The sequence below is a fragment of the Olea europaea genome, chromosome 17 (assembly GCF_002742605.1).
Source record: "Olea europaea var. sylvestris chromosome 17, O_europaea_v1, whole genome shotgun sequence".
Lineage (NCBI taxonomy): Eukaryota > Viridiplantae > Streptophyta > Magnoliopsida > Lamiales > Oleaceae > Olea > Olea europaea.
Genome location: NC_036253.1, coordinates 2357025 through 2369050, shown reverse-complemented (window position 1 = coordinate 2369050; position 12026 = coordinate 2357025). Strand labels below are relative to the sequence as shown.

General features: G+C 33.4%; 1 protein-coding gene across 2 annotated transcripts; it reads left to right on the top strand.

The window, feature by feature from the left end:
- Positions 1–10: 10 nt before the first annotated feature.
- LOC111366025 (GTP-binding protein OBGC, chloroplastic) lies at positions 11–7645 on the top strand. Of its 2 annotated transcripts, XM_022986645.1 has the most exons (8): positions 11–1136; positions 2761–2828; positions 2949–3034; positions 3425–3713; positions 5570–5729; positions 6345–6453; positions 6877–7018; positions 7271–7645. In XM_022986645.1, exons 1-7 carry the CDS (start codon positions 109–111, stop codon positions 6955–6957), a joined length of 1821 nt encoding a protein of 606 aa, XP_022842413.1. In that variant the 5' UTR covers positions 11–108; the 3' UTR covers positions 6958–7018; positions 7271–7645. The 2 variants fall into 2 exon arrangements, with proteins under 2 accessions (XP_022842413.1, XP_022842411.1); XM_022986643.1 differs by having other exon boundaries at positions 2761–3034.
- Positions 7646–12026: the final 4381 nt, after the last annotated feature.

Here is a 12026-nt window from a genome sequence, read left to right as displayed (position 1 = left end):
CTCACCCCAAAAAAAAAAAAAAAAAAAAAGGGGAGCAGAAAAACTGTGTAATGGCCTTGCAGTTCATTCCATTTTTCTGAACGTTTCACCAGTAAAAACAATCATATTATGGCCTATTCTTGTGTGTATACCGCTGCCAGTCTGAACTTTACTCCACGCTCCTCATCAGCTCGTCGCAACCCCAAAGCCCCGCAAATTCGAAAGCTAAAATCCCAGAAGTATCCTACTAATCGTCGACCGCCGCCATTTTCTTCTGGCGGTGAAGCCACCACCTTCACACGCCTCCCTCCTAAAGATGACTTCTTTATTGATTCCCCTTCACAGTCCCTGGCTGAGACAATTAAGCTGTCTGAATCTGAAACACCTGCAGCCACTAGAACACGGAAATTTTATAAGAAGGGAGGGGAAAAATCTGGGTTTGGTTCAAGAAATGGTGAAGTTAAGGAAAATGCAGGTTTGAGCGATGAAAGATTCGAGCTTTATGAGGTTAAGGATGGCTCTGATATTGGAAATGTTAGTGAAAGATCAGATTTTGATTACGGAAAATTTGAGCTTTATGAAGTGAATTCGGATTCGGAGTTTGAAAATGATGATTTCGATGATGTAGAAGAGGAAGAAATATTGGGGTATAGAAGTGATGGAGTTGAAGAGGAGGTGATTAAGGAGAAAGATAAAGGTTTGCCAGCTGTGATGAGGTGTTTTGATCGGGCGAAAATATATGTGAAAGCCGGAGATGGAGGGAATGGTGTGGTAGCATTTAGAAGGGAGAAATTTGTGCCATTGGGGGGGCCATCGGGTGGGGATGGGGGGAGGGGAGGAAACGTGTATGTGAAGGTGGATGGTTCGCTGAATTCCTTATTGCCATTTAGGAAGAGTTTGCATTTTAGGGCAGGGAGAGGGGCACACGGGCAGGGTCAGAAGCAGAATGGAGCAAAGGGTGAGGATGTGGAGGTGAAGGTGCCTCCAGGGACAGTTGTAAGGGAGGCTGATGGGGATGTTCTCTTGGAGTTATTGTATCCAGGTCAGAAGGCATTGTTATTGCGTGGAGGGAGAGGTGGGAGGGGGAATGCATCGTTTAAGTCGGGAATGAATAAGGTGCCCAAAATAGCGGAGAACGGGGAGGAAGGGCCAGAAATGTTTGTATTATCATTTTCAGAATCTCTCTTGAATTGCACCTTTATTACATACTTGTTACATTTTTTTGTCATAACCATCACGTTGTGACAGTTTGCACATTCCAATTATTATACTATTGGTTGATTGCTTAAGGGATTTGCTTCGTTGTTTTCATGTTTTGCTGTACTGTGATCCTATAAAGTTAGCTATCTAATCAGTGGGTCTGCAAATTACTATAGTGAAGGAAACTAATATCTCCTCTGTGGGAGAGTGCTATATGTATGTCACCACTTTCAATATTTTGGCCAGAGGGAATACACTTTCTAAGGGAACTGCACTTTTGCTGCAGAAGGTTCAATTAATTTTTTGAAAGGTGCAGAAGGTTCAATTATTTTTTAAATCTATCTTTAGTCATAGATACCAATTAAATAGGTTAAGTATCATAAGGTGCTATACTAGCATTATGGATATTCAAATTTATAGCGATACATACCCGTGTTAGTAATTTAGTCTTATTATAAAAGGATTTGAGATACGGTACTGCTTCTTGAGTTGGAGTTTTGGTGCGAAAGAGGTTAGATAAAGGCCTTTCTTCGCGGATATTAATATCTGCAAATGGAGAGAAATTCTTGAGTCATTTTTGGATCTATCCTTGTATAGCATAATGCCGACTAGTATGACCATGGTTTCGAAGGAAGAAGTAACTACTTAAGCCTGACACCCTTTATAATCTTGATCGGAACGGGTGTTAAGAATTCACAAAAGAACAAATGTATCTGCTGAGAATTTCTAAGCTTTTATTATTTCACCTTGGATTTTTGTTACAACATACACCACATGGGTCTAACATCATCCGATAAAGCTAGGTACATTGGATGGTTGAACTGAAAGAATATGAAGAAAATTGTCTGAGTTTTATTGGAAGAATGGAAACATAGTTTGTCACTTCTAATGCTTTTTGACACTTTCAGTTTTCATCTTTTGGACCAACAATGAACTTGGAATAACTCCTAGATAATTTTGTCTGATTTGGTGAAAGAAGTGAGATTTCCTTATCTCAGGCTCTTGAACACCAGACTTATTGAAAGCTATAATAGAAAAATGATAAATAAAAAATTATTAGAGCCTGAATTAGACCCACAGAACCTTCTGGTTAGTGATATATTTGCACTTGAAGGTTATACACAGGGTGAAGGCTTTACAGAGTCATTTTGGGATAAGAAAACCATTTAAAGCAATTTAACAGATAGATATATAGGAAGTGAGGAGATTTAATTCTTTACAAGTAAAGAGAACGAAGACTGTTAACCGAGGAGCCAAATTTATTCGGTCTAAATTCTAAACTTCTTTTGTTGTTTGTGGTACGTATCTTCATAGTATCCTCTATGGCTTTAACTCTCTGAAGTTATCCCAATAGTGGCACAATTCTCTTCAATATCATTCCCGTTGGAATCATAATTTATATATGTAGGACAGTTGCAATGGTATAGCATATATGCTTGAAATTTTTTCCGAAGTATGATAACTTGTCATGATCACTGGATCTTTTAGCTGAGGGCCTTTCATTCTGCTTTCGGTTCCAAAATTTAGTTTAATTTTTTCCAGAACAATTCTTTAACTCAAGTTAATGATGTTTCTGGCCAGATGGTTGGAATTGGAGCTGAAGCTGGTTGCAGATGTTGGAATAGTGGGAGCTCCTAATGCAGGGAAAAGTACATTTCTCAGTGTTATAAGTGCTGCTCAGCCAGCCATTGCAAACTATCCCTTCACAACTCTGCTCCCAAATCTCGGTGTAGTTTCATTTGATTATGATGCGACAATGGTTGTTGCAGATTTACCTGGACTACTCGAAGGTGCTCACACAGGTTTTGGACTAGGGCATGAGTTTCTTCGTCACACGGAGAGATGTTCAGTTCTGGTAAGGTCTTTCTCTATTGCAGTTTTTTTGGTCTTGAAATTACGAAAACTTTGAGATTAAAGAATTTCTTGCGTGCAAGAATAGTTCTAAATCATAAGTTGGTACACTGAGAAATGTTTGTTTCCGGTGAAATCTAACACTATTGCAGTTGATTTGATCTCAAAATTACAAGAACCTTGAGGTTAAAGTTCTCATTACAAGAATACTCCGATAAATAGATAAGTTGTGCATGATGAAGTCTTTATCCTTGTTTTTTGCTTCATATTCTCTTTTCATTGTCAAAGGGTCTTTCTTTTAGGTCCTTATGGACATATATTTATGAATAACTTGTATTAAAAAAAGAAGAAGATATTATTGCAAACTGAGTGTAAGTTTTATTATGGAGCTTAGGTGCATGTGGTTGATGGTTCATTGGAGCAACCGGAATACGAGTTTGATGCGGTTCGCCTTGAGCTGGAAATGTTTAGTCCTGAAATTGCAGAAAAGGCTTACATAGTGGTGTTTAATAAAATGGATCTACCGGAGGCATATGAAAAATGGCCATCATTCAGAGAAAGGTTAAAAGCTCGTGGGATTGAACCTTATTGCATGAGTGCTGTGACTCGAGATGGTACACAGGAAGTCATATATTCTGCTTATGAACTTGTTCGGAAAAACAAGGAAGCCAAAGAAGAAGAAGGTTTGAATTACTACTCAGTTCCTCTTAAATATTTATTGTATTCTTTGTTTGTTGTTCCTCGTTCGTCAAGAAACTTGATCCAATGCAGGTTGAAGTGCCTAGCTTGAGAACCAAAGAAGTGTTTGTGATCATTTCAGATGAAATAATAAGGAAGAAGAAATTATCAGAATCCTTTTATAATTTGTGATATTTCCTTGAGTTATTCTTGATTTCTTTCCCCAATATCTTCTCAGATTCTTTCATTTTTTTTCTTTGTATCTTCTTAATCTCTCTTCTTATAACACCTAAACTAAAATCCATCTTCCAAGTACAAATATTTCGTTCCCTGAAAAAAATTAGTTAATTCAATTCAACCTTATTATCTGAAGACCATGACATCAGAATAACAGAAAGTCCCAAAACATACAAATAGCTATGTAAAGGGGAAAAAATGATTTGCACCCTAAAGCCTTTACATATCAATTTATAATCAATTAGACCTTTTGCACAACCCTCTGTCCATTGATTTAAATTAAGACATGCCCTTAATTAAATATTTTAACGCTTTCCTACATAGATTTTCTATCAATGTTGCGTATTACTTGTTTCCCATTACTCTTGATGTTCAAAAATGTAGGAGTGGGCATTTTGTCTCGGAACCGGTGGAACTGGACCGGAACCGTTTAGAACCGGCCGGTTCGGTTCCAGTTCTTCTAAAAAATAATTTGGTTTCGGGACAAATTATTAAGAACTGATCGATTTCAGTCCGGTTCTTGGTTCTAGTATGGGAACCGCGGGGAACCGAACGGTTCTCATACAATTTTTTTTAGTGGGCATTTTTTTCTTTTCTGGTAAAATATAAGACTTATTCTCCAATTTGTCCCGAAACCAAATTGGTAATATATGTGACTTACTCTTAAAGTGAAAAGAAACTTCCATCAAAGTAAAACAAAATTAAAAAAAAAAGAAAAATCGTAGTATGACAAGATAAGCAAAAGACAGTGACATATGGAAATGAAATGAATGTTTATGTATATAGTTCATATGTCACTTTTTAATTAAATAATTGAGAAAAATACTGAATTGCGATTACCTGAAGGTTCAAGAAAATGTTAAAAAGGGACCCTTCAGTTGGCATTTTTTTCAGTAAAATATATGACTTACTCTCCAAACACTTTTATTTTGTTTTCATTTTGATGAAAGTTTGTTTAATCATTGAAGTACTAGACGGTTTATATAAGTTAATATTTGTTTGATAATAGTAACTTATATTATTTGCATATTGTTTTAAAATTCGTATACTTAGTTTTCTTTTAATCTTTGTATAATGTGTTCGGTTTTTCTATATTTTTTTAAAAGTATCACATTGTTAGTTTCTTTAGATTTCTTATTAGTAAACATTTTATTTTGACATCTTTATGTAAAGAACCGGACCGTACCGAACCGGAACCGATTGGTTCGGTTCCATAGCTAACAATGAAACCAATGATTCCATTTCTAAAATTCTCATTAGTATTCGGTTCGGTTCCTTTTAGAACCGGACCAAACCGGACCGCGCCCACTCCTGCAAAAATGTACCTCATGAATAAGGCTGCACGTCTCTTTTCATAAATATGCAAACTTTGTGTTGTTTTATCATGTTATTGAGAAGCTACCGGTTAGACATGTATAATTTCATTTATGTGTCTGGATCTGCTGCGCTATATTGATGGGAAGTCATCAGTTCTTGTGTTAAACAGATTAGAATCTCCTATATGAAATTACCCTTTTCAACACTCATTTTTTTTGAGCCTGTAATCTTTTTTATTCTTTTTTTCTTCATTTGTAAAATGTTTTATTACTTTTATTGAAACTGATTTCACATTTACTTGTTCCAGGTACAATTGGTCCACAAAATTTGAATTACGTGGCTGATATCGTGCAGAAGCAGCGAACTGCTCCAATAAGTGAGTTTGAGATCTCACGTGATAATGCCACCAATACATGGCATGTGGATGGAGCAGGCTTGCAACGTTTTGTCCAAATGACGAACTGGAGGTATAATCTCATTCTTTTCTGTTTGATCTTTTCTGATAGCACCTTTCCCATTATTTTGTACCAGTGTTTAGGCTTGCATCCATGTGGAAAATGGTAATGGAACTGTGAATCAGATTAAGAGCTGTTTAGCTAAGCTTGAAAAGTTTACTTACAAGTAAATAGGAAAGTTGTAAAAAAATCATAATCTTTTTTATTGTTTAAAGTTAAAAATCAGGGAGTTACTTATTTTGACACTACTGTAAGACTTACCTCCTAAATAAGTAGCTTTTTTACTTCATAGTGAGAAAAACTCAACATATCGAAACATATTTAGAAATATAAAGTAACATAAATATAAAAAATACCTTCTTTTAAGCTTAGCCAAACATGCTATAAAGCAAAGACAATTTTTTAGCCTTTATGTACTTATATAAAATTCTGAAGTTAAGGTCAGTCGAACTGTAGTTTATTGGACATGCTGATTAAATTAGGTGAGACAGTTTTTATATGAAAATACCCGTTCCAAGCATATTCATTTTGCAGTCGTAGATTTTCACTCAATCTTTATCAAGTACAGGGCTTGAACTACCAAATTTTTTTTTTATTTATTCTTCTTGTATTTTTCCTTTGTATTAGATATGTAGATTCCGAGCGAAGATTTCAACATGTTCTGGAGGCATGTGGTGTGAATAAGTCCCTCATGAAACTTGGCGTTAAGGAGGGTGACACAGTCATTGTTGGTGAGGTGTGTTTAAATTACTTCTTAATTTCCCTATCTTTGCATTTTGAATCTTTCATAACCTTTTCCTTTTTTTTTCTGGGTTGCCTTTTGATGGATCATGATGTGAATCTGCAAATATGTTTGGTTATGCTTAAAAGAAAAAGTTAAAAGTAACTTTTTGTTTCCAAATATATTTGGCTAAAAATTACACTTTTTCTTACTTTCAAGTAAAATAAACAACCTTTTTTTCCAATTTTGATCAATAAAATTTTTTTATTTTAAAACTTAATTATTTCCTTAAACTTTTTAAGCTTACCCTCTATCATGGGTGGAGGAGAAGATTGATAGGAAAGATTGCCATTGCTTCTCAAATAGGATATTTTTATCCAACTCGTCTCTTCTTCCTAGAAATCTAAGCCTTGTCATATGTTTCTTGATTCGTACTAGATGGAGTTGGTGTGGCATGATTCCCCAAATACTTCCAGCCCCATAAGTAGGAAGAAGTGGGCATCAGATTCCATCAATTGACATTATCTGTCATCATCATTCGTCCTCAAAATTCCCAAAGTTCTACTACTAAGAGATAAAGGTATGACTTTGTTGTTCGCTTTAAGAATGCTGTTTATATACTCACAGTTTGAAATTCCAAAAAGAGGAAGAGTTCGAATTCTTGAATTATCCGACGTAGTCCAAGATCCGACATTTCATTCGTATGGACTGTGAAGATATTCCACGCCATAACTTAGCAGATTTAGAAATAATTTTCATTTAATAAAACATTTTTGTTTTCAGAGTTGGATGGAATTTCATTTTCCGCTGTTCTTTTTCCTTTTCTTTTCAGAATTTAAACTGTAGGAGTAATGTTCGCGCTCCATGTCCAGCACCAAAGACATGGAACCCAGTGAACATAAAATTATCGTATCTAGGACAAAGGTAGTCAAGCAAATCATATGATTATGCTTCCAGTTTTTGGAGTGAATCGATCTCATCTTCGATCAGAGCAGTCAGCATTTGCTACAGGCATTGGCAGCATAGACGACGTGTAATTTTTCTGATAGAAACATTAGAGAAGTACCTTATATGCTATGGTGCTTTCTTGTTTTCTTGGTCAGTTCACTTCATTACATTCTTTTACAGTGAATAAAATGTTACTAGGTTACCCTTTCCTATTGTGAGTTCAGGTTTGGTATATCATACACACTTCTTACCCCCACAATGATGGAATAGACACTATTTTAGTCAAGAACTATCATAAAAGGCATGAATTGTAATGAATGAGTTGACTCTAAGATCAGAGGCATTTAGATCAGCACAAAATAAGTTACTTATAATTTAAAAATTTCAGTCTGCAAAATTATAGCAAATACCTCATTTTGTTATGATTAGTTGATCATGTTGACTGATTATTCTCCAATATTCACTCAATCATTTTAAATATTCTTTTGGTTGGGAACAAACACCAATAAAATACTTCATATGATATCGAATTCAAGATTTCGCTTAAAATGTAAAATGCGAGTACTTTAGGATCTCTATGAGCTTGACACGATTTGGTATGTTAACATTTCAATGGCTCAATAGCCAAGTTCACCCGTTTGATTGAAATATTCATAATCCATCTTGGAAAATATGTTATTTTGGAATTCGGGTTCTATGATTGATTCTTAAAGATCATTCCATTTCAACATGAAAATCTCGTATACTCTGTATCTTGGATCTAAGAACTTGTTTGAGCCTTATTGTTATTGAAGAATGCATTTTGAAATAATAGATTGATGGAGAATGTGTGGTTAAAAAAGACAGAAAAGTTTTGGATTTATGTGTAATATTATTCTATTGAAGAATATGCGATTGAAAAAAAGAAAGAGAAATATATTTCGAAAATAAACAAGGGCTAAAATAAAACAAATTAGATGATTCCCTTTCGACAGTTTGAACCTGTGCGAGTAGTGGTGAATGTAGCTGAAGCAAAAAAGATAACACGTGCTATTCAGTCAGTCTTTCTTTAAACCTCAAGACAATTTTGAACAGGACAACCTTTTGAACTATCGCTGAAATCAAAGAATTTCGAATTGCTGATTAATCGACAAAAATAGCTTAGAATCAATAGTTCATGTAACTTCAAATTCTTTGCGTCAATGAGGTGAAGTCCGTACTATTATAAAACAGTGAATCAAATTTTTAAGCAGATTGAATGAAGTCGAGACCAACATCTTTCGGTGGGACTTGTCTAGAGTATTGGGGACTCTTTAAAAAAAAAGAAGATTAAATCTTAACCTTAAGGATTCCCTACCACCCCTACCCTGGAGTATCGTGAGGGAAGTAAATCGCAGGTTATGCCTCCAAGGGTATAGGGTGGAAGGCTGTTTGTACACTTGCACTTACCCAAGAGTCAAATCCATATTTTAGGATTCGAACTCTTAACGCAGCAGCCTCAAGCAAAGCTATTGGGACTCTTTAGAAATGATTCTTGCTGGTCAAAGACATGAAAAATCTAAAAAAACAATAAATTTCGGTCCTGTCAAAGTCCTAGTCCTTAGTCTTAGAATGTAATAATCATTTTCCCTAAATTCCGGATTGCCTTAAAAATAGTTAAACAAAAGTTTGGGGAACAATTCTGATTGTTCTCACAGAAGCTTTTTCTCACAGAAGAAAATCAGAAGTCTCACAAAGGGTCGACTCTACTACGGGACCAGATGTAAAAAAAAATGACAACAGAAATTTCGACTCCACCCATATGTGAGACCTCTGTAAGAAGTCTGTGAACTGAGGTTCTCTACCCTCAGCTCGATTGAAGTTTGTGCATATTTTAGGAGAATGTGCAAAATTCTACTCTGGCCAAAACCAGTTTCTCTCGTCAGGATTTGGGTGGCCAAAAAATATATAAAAAATCGACTTTATCTCAATGGTCTCATACTTTGTTCAATGTTAGCTCAGTTAGTTAGAATTTTAGAATTTAAAAGTTAGAATTGCAGGAAAAAAAAAAATAAAAAAAAATTACTCTCTTCACGTATAGACTGAATTTATATTTTATTGAAGGTCTAACAAACACAATTTTAGTGTAAGGCATGTCTTAATATATATAGCAAAAAATTTTACTTATGAAAAACTTGTTTAAATAAATGTGGCAATGAGCTCAAAGGAATAAGATTACACCGTTGACATCAAAATTGCCTGTAAAAGTGGGGAAAAAAAAATCCCGATTAACGGTCGACAGTTCAACTTGAGGTCAAATTCAGAGCGTGCCTTCGTGTGCTCGTTTTTACAAAGTTTTTTAGCATATAACTAATAATGGAATTCACAGTTTTATCAAAATTTTCAATCATATATTTCATTAGCTTAAAAGCTACAGCAAGCAATGTGATAATAATCTCGCCTTCAGTATTCTTCTTCTCTTTCTTCCAAATTATTTTTCAATAAGTCATATGGAATTTTGAAAAGCTAAAGACAAAAATGATTTGACATGTTTTGATCATTACTGATGAGTTATGCTGTTTCCAATGCCATTTAGGCATGTGAAGTTTTAATTAACAACGAAAAAAAGCTAAAAGCATCCTATTAGAAGTACTTAAATATTTAGACTAATAATGCCCACTAATAATTTCTTGTTTAGGCAATTTGATTATATTTTGACCATAGCCTTTTTTTTTTTTTTAGTTACTTTTTAATACAAGGCGCTGCATGATGAGTCATGACTAGACTTTCTCAATAACATATTTTTAATAATTTTACAATTAGAAAAAGAAAAGAAACTAATATATTTTTAATAATTTTACAATTAGAAAAAGAAAAGAAAATCTATCGAATTTCACTTTTTGAAAAAATCATAATTGGATTATAATGAAAGGAAGTAGCAGTTTTACGTTATTAAAATTAATATTTGATTTTGACCTATAAATTATATGAGGAATATAATTCTCTCAAACAAAATGTAATAGATAAATACAACAAGACGTGTTAATTTTGATCCATTCCTCCCTCCTAACACGTTCTACTGAGAATGCACTCTTATAAATAGAAGCCTCTTTGTATCTATCGAAAACATGTCCTGATCACTTACGTCGTCGTTCCCAAATTTATTCTTCATCAATACTACCTTGTTGACATATTTTAGTATGACCATTGATTCATCTTAACAAAATGATTTCACTAAAGTATTTTGTTTGTTTAATACTTCCTCCAATCAAATAATTTTTTTAGCAACTAAAATATTGCATCAAAAATATTTACCCATGTTTGGTACAAATTCTTTAAACTCATATTTTCTGAATAAAATAATTTTGTAAGTGAATCCATAATTTTCCTTACTTTTTAACCACGTATTCTAAATAAAATTATTTTCTCCAAAATCTATTCTTAGAATCCCACCATGTGAGGAGGGTGGATACCATTATGAATACCCTGATATATGTGTAGCACCACCCTTCATTTAATATCAACATTCTACTGAATAATATTTTACCCAAGTTTAAAAAATAAGAATTTCAATTTGCATTTTGTTTCTTAGTAAGTTTTAAAAGTTTACATGTTCGACTAACCTTAAATTTTTTTCTTAAAGTAATTAAAAAAAAGTAATTTTTAAAATAATTATTTTTTAATCCCTTTATAGGCCAGTTGCTGTATCTTAATACTCATTTGGATTAAAGAAAATTCTCAACCGCTCCCTTTGAATTATGAAGACGACAAGAAAAATACCATAAAATGTTAACAATTTATTTGCATGGAATGCGGATTAATCATGTGACATATCAGACTTATTACAAGAATAATACAAAGAGTAATCATTAAATAATTATTCAATTATTTCAATATCTCAAGAAAAATATAGACAAAAAATATGTCTGCCATTTTCTCTTCTTTCTTTTTTTCTAATATATTTCACTGCTCAAATTTTTAAATGTTCTTTTATCAATCCCAACATTCTTTCTGAACCCAATTTTAAGGTCATTATGAGTGCAATTTTGCAGTAATAACATGCAATGAGTCTAATGATGATTATGATATTTTAGTTAAAGAGAGAAAATTTTGTTTAAGCCTTTCAATTTTAAGGACATGTTTATAGTGTCTTAAAATTGAGATCACTATGGTTTGCTTTGATAGTAACTCACATTTATAGTAAAGAAAAGATAAGCTAAGTTAATGTTTGGCTCATGTTTATAAACGATTTATAAACACTCAAATTATTTATTATTCACACGTTTTGAAGGACTCGAAAATACTGCTCACTTATCTTACGAACTAATTTCTATCCATTAGTAATTTAAAGTTAAACACTTCTCAAACATACTTTATACTGTCTACTACCACATGTCATGTTTATGATTGTACGAGACAAAACAAAGTTTCTCGTCTATTTCTTATCCTAAATAATCCAGCATACAAACATCCAATGTCTCGAAATCGAAACCATAATGTGTTGTAGCGTGAACTAGGCAACAATTTTTGATAAAAAAAAAATTAGAAAGAAAAAATATTTCTATCTATTGTCAAATCATGTTCAATATTATGAATTAAATACAAACTTACGAGATTAATATTATTTAACACCAGTTTAGATAACAATATTTATAACATTAAATTATTAGCTCAATCGATTT